This window comes from Melanostigma gelatinosum, assembly GCF_949748355.1.
Source record: "Melanostigma gelatinosum genome assembly, chromosome: 23".
NCBI lineage: Eukaryota > Metazoa > Chordata > Actinopteri > Perciformes > Zoarcidae > Melanostigma > Melanostigma gelatinosum.
Window position 1 is genome coordinate 60,286 of NC_136656.1, and position 16,115 is coordinate 76,400.

Sequence of the window (16,115 nt, forward strand, 5' to 3'; positions counted from 1 at the left end):
TTGTGACTCAGAGTTTTTCTGCAGAAGAAATTCAAGTGATGTCACTTGTTCAACTTACCTTTGATCAACTTTGAGCTCACCACAAATTTTGTACTCAAAGTTTACTTTTGCTTTTGTTTCGTCTAATTTTCATCTTGAAATACATTTTTAATAGTTTTTCTTTGTATTTCAGCTAAGATTTGTTTTTGTTTTAAAAAAAACATTTTCATATATTTTGTTACTTGTCAAATAACTAGTGAATGACACAAGATAAATATATCTATATCTAGATCTGAATATCAATCTAAATATAATAATATAAATGATATAAATACTGAGGGACTGATGAGGGAGGAAGCAGGTTAGGAGGCGTGACGGTAAAACCAGATGAAATGAACGAGATGACTTCAGGATCTGAAATGACATCACAGTTACTGAGATGAAAACAGAACAGATGTAAGAAATTTGAGCAAAAAACTGTAGTTAGTAGATATAATAGTGTTTAATAATTCATAATTAAGAATTCATAATTAGTCATAATCATAAGGGTTTTGGGAATGCATAATTAAGATAAACATAAAGTGATGTAGGATTAGTAGCTAAAAGTGCGTAGGGAAATTGGCCAATAGCAATTGAGATAGACGGAAGGGGAGGAGTCGCGAACGAATGTGTGGGAGGTTTGAATTAAGTCTTTTTCTCTCTCGCGTGAAGGCTCTCAGACGACGGACGTGTTTTTTATACCTGAGGAGCTGAGTTGAGTTTTTTGCAAATGGGGTTTTATTGATTTAATATTTCGTAGGAGTATGTACTCCAATGTTTAACTGTAATCGTACTTTCATCAGTGGAATTAAATTCCTTATAATTGTAAACCAGTCTTGGTAGATTTCTTATTGGAGCGTGTCGACTGCACAAAGCAGCCGGACACACGTGCTCCGGCCTTCTCTCTGTGGGGTTGAGTTTCAGCCTCGACACAGATGATGACATCATAATGTCTTTTAATGACCCTTCACCTCAAAAATGTGAAGGAGAATTCATGAATTCATTCAAAGGGCTAAAGGTAACGCTAACGCTGATAAATGATTATCATATCATTAAAACTTCATTATTTCATTACCAAGGTTGGAATCGTGCAGCAGCCCTATCTCCTTTCCTTTGGTAAAGGATGGCCCAGTGTATCCTATGCTCAAGGAGATAAGGAAGGAAGCACTGAAGCACCTTTCCTTAACATTTAAAGGAGCCAACCAGCTTTCATCATGACTCTTTAGATACTTTACTTTACATCTCCTGTCTTTCTGCCTGTCTCCCTCTCCACCTGTCTGTCTTACCCAGAGCCAGCGTTTTCCTCAGGTAGGCAATGTCGTCGAAGCTCTGCAGCTCGGGCATCCCGCAGCCCAGCAGGAGGGAGAACAGGTTGATGAAGAGGCTGGCGTGCTGTCGGATGGCCAGGTAGGCTTTATAACACATCTCCTGGAACCTGAACCACAGACATGTAAACAGAGAGTGAGACGGGCAGGAGGTGACACAGGAGGAACGGCGTTAGACAGGTGAGGAGCAGGTGAGACCTCTCGAACTCCTTGGTCTTGGTGGACTCCTGGACTCCTTTACTAATGACGATCAGGAAGTCCTGAGTCAGAACAAAGGGAACTCGCTCCCTCTTGTACCCGAACTTCTTCTTCTTGTGGTCCAGGAAGTGACCGAAGTCGATGTGGAACAGCTGGAGGGAGGAGAGGAGAAGTTAGGGGGAGTCAAGAGGACTTAGGGAGGAGTTAGGGGGGATTTAGGGGGAGTCAAGAGGTGTTAGGGAGGAGTTAGGGGGAGTCAAGAGGTGTTAGGGAGGAGTTAGGGGGAGTCAAGAGGAGTTAGGGAGGAGTTAGGGGGAGTTAAGAGGAGTTAGGGAGGAGTTAGGGGGAGTCAAGAGGTGTTAGGGGGGAGTTAGGGGGAGTCAAGAGGAGTTAGGGAGGAGTTAGGGGGGATTTAGGGGGAGTCAAGAGGAGTTAGGGAGGAGTTAGGGGGAGTCAAGAGGACTTAGGGAGGAGTTAGGGGGGATTTAGGGGGAGTCAAGAGGACTTAGGGAGGAGTTAGGGGGAGTCAAGAGGACTTAGGGAGGAGTTAGGGGGAGTCAAGAGGAGTTAGGGAGGAGTTAGGGGGAGTCAAGAGGTGTTAGGGAGGAGTTAGGGGGAGTCAAGAGGAGTTAGGGAGGAGTTAGGGGGAGTCAAGAGGAGTTAGGGAGGAGTTAGGGGGAGTCAAGAGGACTTAGGGAGGAGTTAGGGGGAGTCAAGAGGACTTAGGGAGGAGTTAGGGGGGATTTAGGGGGAGTCAAGAGGATTTAGGGAGGAGTTAGGGGGAGTCAAGAGGACTTAGGGAGGAGTTAGGGGGAGTCAAGAGGAGTTAGGGAGGAGTTAGGGGGAGTCAAGAGGTGTTAGGGAGGAGTTAGGGGGAGTCAAGAGGAGTTAGGGAGGAGTTAGGGGGAGTCAAGAGGTGTTAGGGAGGAGTTAGGGGGAGTCAAGAGGAGTTAGGGGGCAGTCAGGGGGAGTCAAGAGGAGCTAGGGGGAGTTAGGGGGAGTCAAGAGGAGTTAGGGGGGAGTTAGGGGGAGTCAAGAGGAGTTAGGGAGGAGTTAGGGGGAGTCAAGAGGAGTTAGGGAGGAGTTAGGGAGAGTCAAGAACAGTTAGGGAGGAGTTAGGGGGAGTCAAGAGGAGTTAGGGGGGAGTTAGGGGGAGTCAAGAGGAGTTAGGGAGGAGTTAGGGGGAGTCAAGAGGTGTTAGGGAGGAGTTAGGGGGAGTCAAGAGGAGTTAGGGGGCAGTCAGGGGGAGTCAAGAGGAGCTAGGGGGAGTTAGGGGGAGTCAAGAGGAGTTAGGGAGGAGTTAGGGGGAGTCAAGAGGAGTTAGGGAGGAGTTAGGGAGAGTCAAGAACAGTTAGGGAGGAGTTAGGGGGAGTCAAGAGGAGTTAGGGGGGAGTTAGGGGGACTCAAGAGGAGTTAGGGGGGAGTTAGGGGGAGTCAAGAGGAGTTAGGGGGGAGTTAGTGTCACGGTTGGGTTTTGCTATGTGTGAGTGTGGTGTGTGTTTGTGTTTGTCTGTGTGTCTCCTGATCATGCTTATTCTCTCCACCTGTGCAAAATCACCTGCCCCTGGCTTTTCCCTTTGCAAACCCCAGTCATCTCTACTCACCTGCCGGCAATCCACTCATCAACCCTCTCCTCCTTATACTCCCATGCTTGCCCTGTTCCAGTTGCCGGATTATCATTTGTTCCTGTTCCCTTCCCGTGGACTCTTCGCTCTCCTGTGGTCGTTCCCTCGTGTTGACCCTCTCGCCCCGCGGTTTGTGTCTGTGCTTTTGTGACTTTGCCTTTTATTTTCAGTTTGGATTTTTCTCACTCCCTGTTGGAGTTGTTTTTGGTTTCTATTTTTGCTTGCTTGATGCCCAGTAAAGAGCCTTGCAATTCACCTCACGTTGTGTCCTGTGTCTAAGTCTGCGCCTGAGTCTCTGATCCACTCCTAATCTCACACGGTAAGCCGTGAACCGTCACAGCTAGGAGGGAGTTAGAAGGAGTTATCCCGTGTTCACACCAAACGCGGCACGAACAATTTGCGCCGCGTTTGGTGTAAACGCACCATTAGGGAGGAGTTAGGAGGAGGGGTGAGGGAAAGTCAGGAGTAGTTAGGGAGGAGTTAGGGGGAGGTAGAGGGAGTTAGCGGGATTTAGGAGGAGTTAGGGGGATTCAGGGGGAGGATTTAGAGGGAGGAGTTCGGAGCTCACCTGCCCGTTCTCCTTCACCATGATGTTGGAGTTGTGTCGGTCTCCGATTCCGAGTATGAAAGTCGCAACACAGTAACCTGCACAGGACCTGGTGAACAGGTCGATGGCTCGGTCGTACCTGAGAGACAGACAGGGAGCGAGAGACAGGGGGAGAGACAGACAGGGCGAGAGACAGACAGACGGAGAGAGACAGACGGGGAGGGAGAGACAGACAGGGGGGGAGAGACAGACAGGGAGGGAGACAGACAGACAGAGACAGGGAGAGAGACAGACAGGGGGGGAGAGACAGACAGGGAGGGAGACAGACAGGGAGCGACAGACAGGGAGAGAGACAGACAGGGGGAGAGACAGACAGACAGGGAGAGAGAGACAGACAGGGAGAGACATGAAATATACATATATTATTATATAACAACCATAATGTTGTGTTTATATTCATTAATATTGTTTGTATTTTACTTTGATGCTTTGGTAACATCGTTTTTATTTTTTATTAAATTAATTCACCATTTATGTGGCAACATTTTTTTATCCTTTTTGTTGTTTTTACAATAAATAAATCATTTGAGAAGTTTTTGGAGAGCGTTTTAAAATCCACCTGTGACATCATCATTCACATGGTCGCTTAGCAACAAAATGAGGCTTTATGATATTGTAGCGACCCTGTCAGTAACAGCTGGTAGCAGAGGGGAGGAGGGGGTTAACTGTTATGTGTCGGGAGCTAGTAAATGTTGCGTTAGACCGGAACCGGAAGTTGTGGTTGTTGTTGTGGAAAACACACTGTACGGATAATGTTCGAGGGAGTTGCTCGGCAATAAGAGCGATGGTTTCTGTGAATAAACCTCTTGCAAGGACCCTGTCTCCGACTCGTAAGTGGAACATTACAATATAATTGATCCTTTAAAATAATGTTTGTCCAAACAATGAATTAGAGACGTTAATTAACTCAGACAGACAGGTATTCAGACAGACAGGTACTGACGCCTCTCCTCTGTTCTTGTCTTTGATCCAGTGGTGCAGTGTGTTGGAGTTGAACTGCAGCGCCCCCTTCAGGCCTCCTTTACACTGGATCTGCATGATGGTGAAACTGTTCTTCACCACCTCGATCAGACCCACACAGTCTCCGATGGACAGACAGCCGTACGGCAGCATGCTGCCTCACACACACAGACACACACACGCTCCGTCAGCCAGGCGCTTCATGATGTCAGAGCTGAAGCCACTGATGATGTCACAGGTTCTCACCGCAGGTCCAGGCCTTGGTTCTGCCAGATGTTCTCCATGATCTTAATGATCTGCAAAGTCAGCATGTCCTGACGCAGGTCTGCAACACATACACACACACAGGTTACACACTACATTACCCACAATCCAAGAGTTCTCTCGTTAGCACTGAGCTAGCTACCGTCTCCGTTCTTGAAGATGATCTCGTTGTTGGTGAAGAGCAGCTCAGACATAATGTCGGGATTCTCCCAGTTCAACCACAGGGGGCGCTTCGCTGATGACATGATCCTGCACTCCTCCAGCCTGAAGACACAAACACACACTTCACTTCACTTTATTTGACTTTACTTCATATGATCCTGCACTCCTCCAGTCTGAAGACACAAACACACACTTCACTTTATTTTACTTTACTTCACATGATCCTGCACTCCTCCAGTCTGAAGACACAAACACACACTTCACTTCACTTTACTTTATTTTACTTTACTTCATATGATCCTGCACTCCTCCAGTCTGAAGACACAAACACACACTTCACTTCACTTTATTTTACTTTACTTCATATGATCCTGCACTCCTCCAGTCTGAAGACACAAACACACACTTCACTTTATTTTATTTTACTTCACATGATCCTGCACTCCTCCAGTGTGAAGACACAAACACACACTTCACTTTACTTTATTTTACTTTACTTCATATGATCCTGCACTCCTCCAGTCTGAAGACACAAACACACACTTCACTTCACTTTACTTTACTTCACATGATCCTGCACTCCTCCAGTCTGAAGACACAAACACACACTTCACTTTACTTTATTTTACTTTACTTCATATGATCCTGCACTCCTCCAGCCTGAAGACACAAACACACACTTCACTTTATTTTACTTTACTTCACATGATCCTGCACTCCTCCAGTCTGAAGAGACAAACACACACTTCACTTTACTTTATTTTACTTTACTTCATATGATCCTGCACTCCTCCAGCCTGAAGACACAAACACACACTTCACTTTATTTCACCTCACCTACTTCACGTCACTTCTTTTTTTTCCTGCACTTTATTTCACTTCACGCTATTTCTAGTGCTGGGCAAGTTAACGCGTTATTATCGCGTTAACGCATTCATTAATTGAAGCCGACAATTATTTTATAGCACGTTAACGCATTTTTTTATTTTGAAAGTCTGTGGAGGAAGTCTTCAGACGACGTTGACGCAGCGTGTGGGAGAAGTAGAGATAAACTAAAGCAAGACAAGCTAACAGATGCTACAGAGAAGTGGAGACAAACTGCAGCCGGTTAGTGTTGTGGAAGATGTCGGTCTGAGGAACGTTCTCAGGATCGCAACGAATGACGGCACGTATGAGCCTCAAGACGCACCATCACAAGAAGAATACACGGCGTTACAATGTGCACCAGCTGCTGCTCTCCCTGGAAACTACTGGACATCGCTGCGGTCAACTCAGCAGACACTTAAATTGTAGTGCACCTATATGCTGAAATTCACGGTAAACGCATTCAAACGGCGCAGATCGGGAGCGAAACAATCCACGCGATTAATTGTGATTAAATATTTTAATGGTTGCCCAGCACTAGTTATTTCACTTCACTTTATATTATGTCACTTTACTTACCTTTACACCTTCAAACTAGTTCATTAGTTTGTGAGGTAGTTAGTTAGTTGGTTATCTAGTTAGTTAGTAAGAAAGTTAGATAGTGAGTTGGTTAGCTCGTTAGTTAGGTAGTTACTGAGTGAGTGAGTGAGTGAGATAGTGTGCGAGTGAGTTAGAGTGAGTGTGTTAGTTAGGTAGTTAGTTAGATAGATAGTGAGTTAGTTAGTTGGTTGGTTAGTTGGTCAGCTAGTTGGCTAGTTAGTTAGTGAATGAGTGAGTTAAAGTGTTACCTGAGGTTCCCCAGCTGGTGAACAGGGTTCAGAGGAGAGACGAATCCCTGAAGAGCCTCCATGTAATCTGGACGAGACATGTGTTCAACCAGGAACTTCATCTGAGTCTGAAAACCAATCACAACACAGCAACACATCAGTATCAACCAATCGCAACACATCAGTATTACGATCATCATCATTAGGAACACATTGTCCTCCTGTAGGGGAGTCTGTAGAGTCCTGAATCCACAGGTTCTTCAATGGGGTCATTCTTCTTCTGTGGTACTAAAGGTCCTTCATAGACCTTTATAGTCCCACTTTTTATGTCCCTTTGGGTGTGTTGCCCTTCCTTCCGTTGGCCGTAAAGAATTAGTTTGGGAAGACTTTGGTAAGTGTGTAATATGACCGGTCCACCTGGTGCCGGGTGATGGTCGTGGTGATGCTGATCCCCGTGACTCAGGGAGCAGGTCTTCTGGGCCGGTTAGGCCAGTATGTGGATCAAGAATCTGTCTGTTGCAGACTGGAGTTCTGTTCTTCTGGAGTTGCCACAGTCCGTCTCATCTCCTTTCTTAAAACCTGTGACGTCCTTGAGTTCATCATGGAGTTCCTCCTTGTACCAGATAAGCAGGTTGTGGATGTGGCAGAAGAGTCTCTCATCTTGTTCTGAATTTATTCTTTTTACAATGCTTTTTACATTTGTAAATTTATACATGTATTTTTAAAGGCAATTATTTGGTCATGAAGAGGAACAGAGTAATAATAAGAGCAGCTCCGAGTAGTAATAAAATCCTAAAGATACCTTTCTGTACTTGCAGGCCACCGTAGTTCTGTAACTCACCACTGGATGTCTCTACATCTCTCACACTGATCCTTTAAAATAGAAAACAGTCTGTTCTTGTTTTCATACTTTTTGTGTTTCGTCCTTCTTCTCTTGTTTCAGTGTGTCGGTCAAGTTAACCAGTTTATCCATGGCCTCCACCTGCAGACACACATACACACACACACACACACACACACACACACACACAGTTATTGACTGCGGTATCACACTGAACCACTAGATGTCTGTCCAGGTGTTTCTGTACTCACCTGTTTGTTAAGGTGCTTCAGGTACATGCCACAGGCTCTGCAGAAAGCTTCCAGCAGCAGACCAAACCGACGGGACACCGTCTTATTGTGCATCTCTGACCTGAGAACAGAGTTTCTGTTAGTTTTTATACAAAACTGTAGAACTAGAACCAAATGTAGCTCAAGCGCAAGTTCAGACAGGAAGACACTCACTCGTAATCTCTGTCTTTCCTCTCCTTGTAATTACTCTATCAGCTGATTGGGGGCATGCACTTTTAAGTAACCAACCAGATTCTGCACACCGCTTCCTCAAGCCAATCATATCGTTGCTGTCAAACTTTAAATAGTGTTCTCCTCTCTGCTGCTGTCAGTTGTCATTTCAGCTAAGCAGATGTGACCTGCCTCCACCCCAGTCGCCTCCAGTCAGCATCACAGTCAGGCTCCTGATTCATCATCAGATTGCAGCAACTCCTTTCATCATCACCACCACCAGTGTCTGGACTCCAGGGGAATTAGGCCTGTTGGACCTCAGTATCCCTACCCTCGGTGATAGTACTTCAGGATGGAGTCCAATCGCCAAAGACTTTGCACTTTGCATATTTGACGCTTGTATAATAAATCATTGTTAAATTATGAAACAAGTCTTTCCTGATTGAACGAGAACTTGTAGATCTGTATGTGTTAACAGCTCTATGGGGAACTGTTCCTTCATTCCGCAGGTTGTGTTCCTCACTTGAGATGCCAGAAGAAGAAGTGTCCTATCCTCTGATTGGTCAGAGCTTTCTTTATCAGGAACCGAGCCAGAGGATTGTCCAGATACATTTCGTACTTTAACACCTGCAAACACACAATTCACAGAGTGAGTTGGTCCTCTGATTGGCTGGTACTCCCTACCTTCATTGATTAGCACTGAGATTGGTTAGGCTAAGAATATGAGGATAAACCAATCAGAGCCAGAGAAGGGCGGGTCATACCTTCTGTAACACAAATGAGCAAGTACTTGACTTTACAGCTTCAATTACTTCAAAGGTAGCACCGGCCAGGTGAGCGAGGTGACTGACCGGACAAAATAAATGTGAGGCTTCACCCTGACTTACTTAGTAAGTACTTGTACTACATACCTAACGTAACTGTACCAGGAGGTGAAACATACCTTCACCAGGAGGTGGAACGTACCTGTACCAGGAGGTCAAACCTACCTGTACCAGCAAGTGAAATGTACCTGTATCTAGGGGTGGAACGTACCTGTACCAGCAGGTGAAACGTACCTGTCTCAGGAGGTGAAACCTACCTGTACCAGCAGGTGAAATGTACCTGTACCAGCAGGTGAAACGTACCAGTATCAAGAGGTGGAACGTACCTGTCTCAGGAGGTGAAACATACCTGTACCAGCAGGTGAAATGTACCTGTACCAGCAGGTGAAACGTACCAGTATCAAGAGGTGGAACGTACCTGTACCAGCAGGTGAAATGTACCTGTATCTAGAGGTGGAACGTACCTGTACCAAGAGGTGGAACGTACCTGTCTCAGGAGGTGAAACATACCTGTACCAGCAGGTGAAATGTACCTGTCTCAGGAGGTGGAACGTACCTGTACCAAGAGGTGGAACGTACCTGTACCAAGAGGTTAAACGTACCCGTAGGCGACCAGGACATGAGGGTGTAAACTCACCTGTACGAGCTGCAGCAGGTACTGTGACAGCTTGTCGTCAGTCAGGCCTTGTACCAGGCAGCGCAGAGCGAACTCTCTGACCATCGGATCAGGAAAGTTACAGTCCAACAGCTCCAGAGCAGATTCAGGTTCCATCAGAGGCCACTCTTTCAGCAAGCAGTACATCTGAGGGGGGGGGGGGGGGGGGGGGCAGACAGGTAACTGATGAGATGAATTGAATAAAGAAGTCATCCTGACTGTGAGGAGGTGGTTTGTACCTGGGACACTTCGTCTCGAGAGTTCCATTTAACGGACAGAAGCAGCTTGGGAAGAGACTCTGGTATGTTTACACAGTAATGTCTACAGAGAGGGAGACAAGTAGAAAAAAGGAAAGGCACAGGTACACAGGTGAAGGTGGGTAAGGACAGTTTGGGAAGAAACGAGTCACATAGTCAGACAAGAAGAGAAGAACGATAAAGAAAAAGTTAGAGAAAGGTGAGACAGGTAGAATCAATTATTTGTCTTAAAGACAAATTCACGTTAAACCTGCTTCGCTCCTGTCTCTAAAGTAAGCCCCGCCCCTACCTGTGCCTCCACAGGAAGTCCTTCTCCTGCTCTGAGAGTTCATATAGAGGATCTCTGGAGCAAAGTGAACGAAGCTGCCCTGCATCACTTGCTGAAGTTCTGCTGTCACAGGCCAGACGACTGCTCTGAGACAGGGAGACAGGTGGGCGAGAGACAGGTGGGACAGAGAGGGGGGAGAAAGGTAGAGGGAAGGGGACAGGTGGGAGAGAGAGGGGGGGGGGACAGGTAGAGGGAAGGAGAATGAAATTGTGGGACAAAAAAAAAATATATATATATATATATTTATGTATATATTAGGGGTGTAACGGTTCACAAAATCCACAGTTGGGTTGGGTACGATACAGTGGAGTCACGGTTCGGTACGTTTCGGTACAGTAGAAAACTATAAATGCCAGAGAAATGTACTTGATTTTAAAATATATTTATTCATGACAACTAACATCATAAAGTTATTCTTTGACTGAGCAATGATGGAACTATACCTGAGTGACCCATCTTCTGGGGTGTCTTCTTAGCAACACATCAGCATCAAAAACAAAAACTGCTCCTTAATGTGATGTAGTATTGTTACTTACAGTGGCGGCTGGTGGAAAATGTTCTAGGTAGGGCCATCCTATCAATTTCAGCAAACATCCCAGTATGACTTAATGCAAAAAAATGTAAGTATCAAACACGCATTATTACTTGGCAGTTAAATATTTAACATGTATTCCAACACGAAAACAATCAGTAAATAACACTTATAAAACATAATATAACATGTTCATTTATTGAGATGCCCCTATGGACCTTGTTATAGGAGGTAAAGATCAGGAGAAGTAAACATGAAGTGTAATTATGAATACTGATGTTAAATTAAGCTATGATGAGTTTTCACTGTTAATTTAACATCTCTATTACATGTTGATGCCTCCATGACCAAGTTAAGCAGATGAGACTGAGGACAGCGATGTAGAAGAAAAGATGTTCACTTTGTCTAATATGTAGCTTGACAGAGTTCTCATGTGTGTCCTGGTGTTCTCATGTTTCCTTACCTCCTCATCCCTCACTCCCTACCCTGGTGTTCTCATGTTTCCTTACCTCCTCATCCCTCACTCCCTACCCTGGTGTTCTCATGTCTCCTTACCTCCTCATCCCTCACTCCCTACCCTGGTGTTCTCATGTTTCCTTACCTCCTCATCCCTCACTCCCTACCCTGGTGTTCTCATGTCTCCTTACCTCCTCATCCCTCACTCCCTACCCTGGTGTTCTCATGTTTCCTTACCTCCTCATCCCTCACTCCCTACCCTGGTGTTCTCATGTTTCCTTACCTCCTCATCCCTCACTGCCTACCCTGGTGTTCTCATGTTTCCTTACCTCCTCATCCCTCACTCCCTACCCTGGTGTTCTCATGTTTCCTTACCTCCTCATCCCTCACTCCCTACCCTGGTGTTCTCATGTTTCCTTACCTCCTCATCCCTCACTCCCTAACTGTCCGTGCTGGATCCGTCCCCGTTGTTTTAAAAAGCTAAATAAATGATTAGCATGACGTCATGCAGCTAGCTAACCTGTCTGGTGTTCAGCTGGTACAGAAGCTTCATGTGCTGCTTCCCTTTCCCGCGAGTCTGCTGTCTGATTGTGAGGTCAGGCTGATCTGATATCAGCTCTTTGGCTGCAGAATCTCCTCAAAGTTCTCCTCTCAAACGGGTCTTGGAGGAGGAGTGCTCGCCTGTAGAGACTTCTCCTGACGAGAACGCGCAGCGAGGGGGTCTGATCGTTCTGGCCCCACGCTGAATCTATTTGAGGGCGCTGATTGGCGAAATTGTATGTCACTCATTTATATCTTGAATCAGCAATTGGCTAAACTGCTTCATAGACCCGCCTCTTTTGGGCCAAAACGATCAGGCCCCCCAAGCTGCGCGTTCTCAGAACAGAACAGCGCAGATATCATACTTTACACACATTACTGGGTACATTCCATAGTTCAAAAACACAAATATTGACAATTTATATAATTTATGATTATTATAATTTTTTTTATTTATTTTTTTTTTTTTTTGTGTGGCTCATGGTGGGGCCATGCCCCATGCCCCTCTATTGACCAGCCGCCACTGGTTACTTACATATTGCTTACATCTTGTATTGTTACTTACATCTTGCAAAATAGATTTTTAATCTCAATGGGACTACCTGGTTAAATAAAGGTTTTAAAATAAAAAAAATCTTTTTATTTTTTTAATTTATTTTTATTCAAACGTATTCGGTTCGTCATGTGTACCGAACCGTGAGCCTCGTACCGAACAGTTCAATACGAATACGCGTATCGTTACACCCCTAATATATATATATATATATACATACGTGTGTAAACATGGATTATCTCTCCGTGGCAGTAGGTGTATATATATATATATTAGTGCTGGGCAACGATTACATTCTTAATGATGATTCATCTCATTGTTATGACAAAGTTCAATAATGAATTTAAAAGGAGTGTATTGCTCTCTTTTATTTTGAAAGTGCTGCTCTATGAACAAAGGTGAATAACATTGTGTGTGAACACGTTAAACACATCAGGTTGTTGTTAGCAGCAGTGTTCTCTTCACACAGCAGCAGTTCTATCTCTTCAATATCTGTGCTCAGTGTGTGACTGTGTGTGAAACGTTCCACTGCTGTGAACAGAACAACATGTTTCACACGTTCATCTACATGTGTGTGTTGAGTCTTCATCACAGTCAGAGCATGTGACGCAGCTCTACTCTTCATCACTATGATGCAGCTCTACTCTTCATCACTATGATGCAGCTATACTCTTCATCACTATGATGCTGTAACTCAGAGGTGATGAAGGTGACCCAGCTCTACTCTTCATCACTATGATGCTGTAACTCAGAGGTGATGAAGGTGACCCAGCTCTACTCTTCATCACTATGATGCTGTAACTCAGAGGTGATGAAGGTGACCCAGCTCTACTCTTCATCACTATGATGCAGCTCTACTCTTCATCACTTTGATGCAGCTCTACTCTTCATCACTATGATGCAGCTCTACTCTTCATCACTATGATGCAGCTCTACTCTTCATCACTATGATGCAGCTCTACTCTTCATCACTATGATGCAGCTCTACTCTTCATCACTTTGATGCAGCTCTACTCTTCATCACTATGATGCTGTAACTCAGGTGATGAAGGTGACCCAGCTCTACTCTTCATCACTATGATGCAGCTCTACTCTTCATCACTATGATGCAGCTCTACTCTTCATCACTATGATGCAGCTCTACTCTTCATCACTTTGATGCAGCTCTACTCTTCATCACTATGATGCTGTAACTCAGGTGATGAAGGTGACCCAGCTTTACTCTTCATCACTATGATGCTGTAACTCAGGTGATGAAGGTGACCCAGCTCTACTCTTCATCACTATGATGCAGCTATACTCTTCATCACTATGATGCAGCTCTACTCTTCATCACTATGATGCAGCTCTACTCTTCATCACTTTGATGCAGCTCTACTCTTCATCACTATGATGCAGCTCTACTCTTCATCACTATGATGCTGTAACTCAGGTGATGAAGGTGACCCAGCTCTACTCTTCATCACTATGATGCAGCTCTACTCTTCATCACTATGATGCTGTAACTCAGGTGATGAAGGTGACCCAGCTCTACTCTTCATCACTTTGATGCAGCTCTACTCTTCATCACTATGATGCAGCTCTACTCTTCATCACTATGATGCTGTAACTCAGGTGATGAAGGTGACCCAGCTCTACTCTTCATCACTATGATGCTGTAACTCAGGTGATGAAGGTGACCCAGCTCTACTCTTCATCACTTTGATGCAGCTCTACTCTTCATCACTATGATGCAGCTCTACTCTTCATCACTATGATGCTGTAACTCAGGTGATGAAGGTGACCCAGCTCTACTCTTCATCACTATGATGCAGCTCTACTCTTCATCACTATGATGCTGTAACTCAGGTGATGAAGGTGACCCAGCTCTACTCTTCATCACTTTGATGCAGCTCTACTCTTCATCACTATGATGCAGCTCTACTCTTCATCACTATGATGCAGCTCTACTCTTCATCACTATGATGCTGCTCTACTCTTCATCACTATGATGCTGTAACTCAGGTGATGAAGGTGACCCAGCTCTACTCTTCATCACTATGATGCTGTAACTCAGGTGATGAAGGTGACCCAGTGATGTCCAGTAGTCTCCAGTGAGAGCAGCAGCTGCTGCTGGTTGTAACGCGTGGCTTTAGTCGTCCTCTCCTTTAACACAACTCGTGTGTTCTTCTGCTGACGGTGCATCTTGAGGCTCATACGTGACGTCATTCGTTGAGATCCTAAAGCTGCGTTCACACCAAACGAGACGTGAACGCAGCTTGAGAACGTTCCTCAGACCGACATCTCCCACAACACTCACCTGCAGTTTGTCTCCACTTCTCTGTAGCGTCTGTTAGCTTGTGTTGCTTTAGTTTATCTAAACTTCTCTGCAGCGTCTGTTAGCTTGTGTTGCTTTAGTTTATCTAAACTTCTCTGTAGCATCTGTTAGCTTGTGTTGCTTTAGTTTATCTAAACTACTCTGTAGCGTCTGTTAGCTTGTGTTGCTTTAGTTTATCTAAACTTCTCTGCAGCATCTGTTAGCTTGTGTTGCTTTAGTTTATCTAAACTTCTCTGCAGCATCTGTTAGCTTGTGTTGCTTTAGTTTATCTAAACTTCTCTGTAGCATCTGTTAGCTTGTGTTGCTTTAGTTTATCTAAACTTCTCTGTAGCGTCTGTTAGCTTGTGTTGCTTTAGTTTATCTAAACTTCTCTGTAGCATCTGTTAGCTTGTGTTGCTTTAGTTTATCTAAACTTCTCTGTAGCATCTGTTAGCTTGTGTTGCTTTAGTTTATCTAAACTTCTCTGTAGCGTCTGTTAGCTTGTGTTGCTTTAGTTTATCTAAACTTCTCTGTAGCGTCTGTTAGCTTGTGTTGCTTTAGTTTATCTAAACTTCTCTGTAGCATCTGTTAGCTTGTGTTGCTTTAGTTTATCTAAACTTCTCTGTAGCATCTGTTAGCTTGTGTTGCTTTAGTTTATCTAAACTTCTCTGTAGCGTCTGTTAGCTTGTGTTGCTTTAGTTTATCTAAACTTCTCTGTAGCATCTGTTAGCTTGTGTTGCTTTAGTTTATCTAAACTTCTCTGTAGCATCTGTCAGCTTGTGTTGCTTTAGTTTATCTAAACTTCTCTGTAGCATCTGTTAGCTTGTGTTGCTTTAGTTTATCTAAACTTCTCTGTAGCATCTGTTAGCTTGTGTTGCTTTAGTTTATCTAAACTTCTCTGTAGCATCTGTTAGCTTGTGTTGCTTTAGTTTATCTAAACTTCTCTGTAGCATCTGTTAGCTTGTGTTGCTTTAGTTTATCTAAACTTCTCTGTAGCATCTGTTAGCTTGTGTTGCTTTAGTTTATCTAAACTTCTCTGTAGCATCTGTTAGCTTGTGTTGCTTTAGTTTATCTAAACTTCTCCCACACGCTGCACCAACGCAGTCTGAAGACTTCCTCCACCGCTTATTTGTTTGGGTGATTTGCTGACATCAACGGTGTGCATTACATTTTTTTTTAAACTGCGTTAACGCGCGATAAAATAATTGTCGGCGTTAATTAATGAATGTGTTAAGTTGCCCAGTACTAATATATGTGTGTGTATATGTATAAATACACGGATTCCCACTCCGTGGCAGTAGGTGTGTATATATATATGTATATATGTGTATATATATGTGTGTGTATATGTATTTGTACACGGATTACCACTCCGTGGCAGTAGGTGTAGCCCAGCTCTCGGCTGACGGTCCAGTTAGCGTGTTCTTCTATCTGCTGCTCATCAGGAAACACAACCGTCTGATTAAACCAGGAGAACTCCAGCTCCACACAGGGAGTCTCCTGAAGAGGACGATCAATAATCCATTAATCAACACAATCAATC

The 16,115-nt window shown here is 44.4% G+C and overlaps 1 protein-coding gene across 1 annotated transcript in view; it reads right to left on the reverse strand.

Moving 5' to 3' along the window:
* The window catches only part of LOC306796631 (phosphatidylinositol 4,5-bisphosphate 3-kinase catalytic subunit alpha isoform), a gene marked incomplete at its 5' end in the record, with an annotated part of 30,116 nt that overhangs the window by 1,909 nt on the left and 12,092 nt on the right, over nucleotides 1-16,115 (reverse strand). Inside the window, 14 exon segments of the mRNA XM_079295672.1 lie at nucleotides 1,305-1,453; nucleotides 1,542-1,693; nucleotides 3,735-3,852; nucleotides 4,717-4,887; nucleotides 4,980-5,058; nucleotides 5,140-5,261; nucleotides 6,872-6,978; nucleotides 7,761-7,832; nucleotides 7,943-8,042; nucleotides 8,655-8,758; nucleotides 9,593-9,757; nucleotides 9,850-9,931; nucleotides 10,157-10,281; nucleotides 15,941-16,072. Coding sequence (XP_079151798.1) covers nucleotides 1,305-1,453; nucleotides 1,542-1,693; nucleotides 3,735-3,852; nucleotides 4,717-4,887; nucleotides 4,980-5,058; nucleotides 5,140-5,261; nucleotides 6,872-6,978; nucleotides 7,761-7,832; nucleotides 7,943-8,042; nucleotides 8,655-8,758; nucleotides 9,593-9,757; nucleotides 9,850-9,931; nucleotides 10,157-10,281; nucleotides 15,941-16,072 — 1,678 coding nt within the window.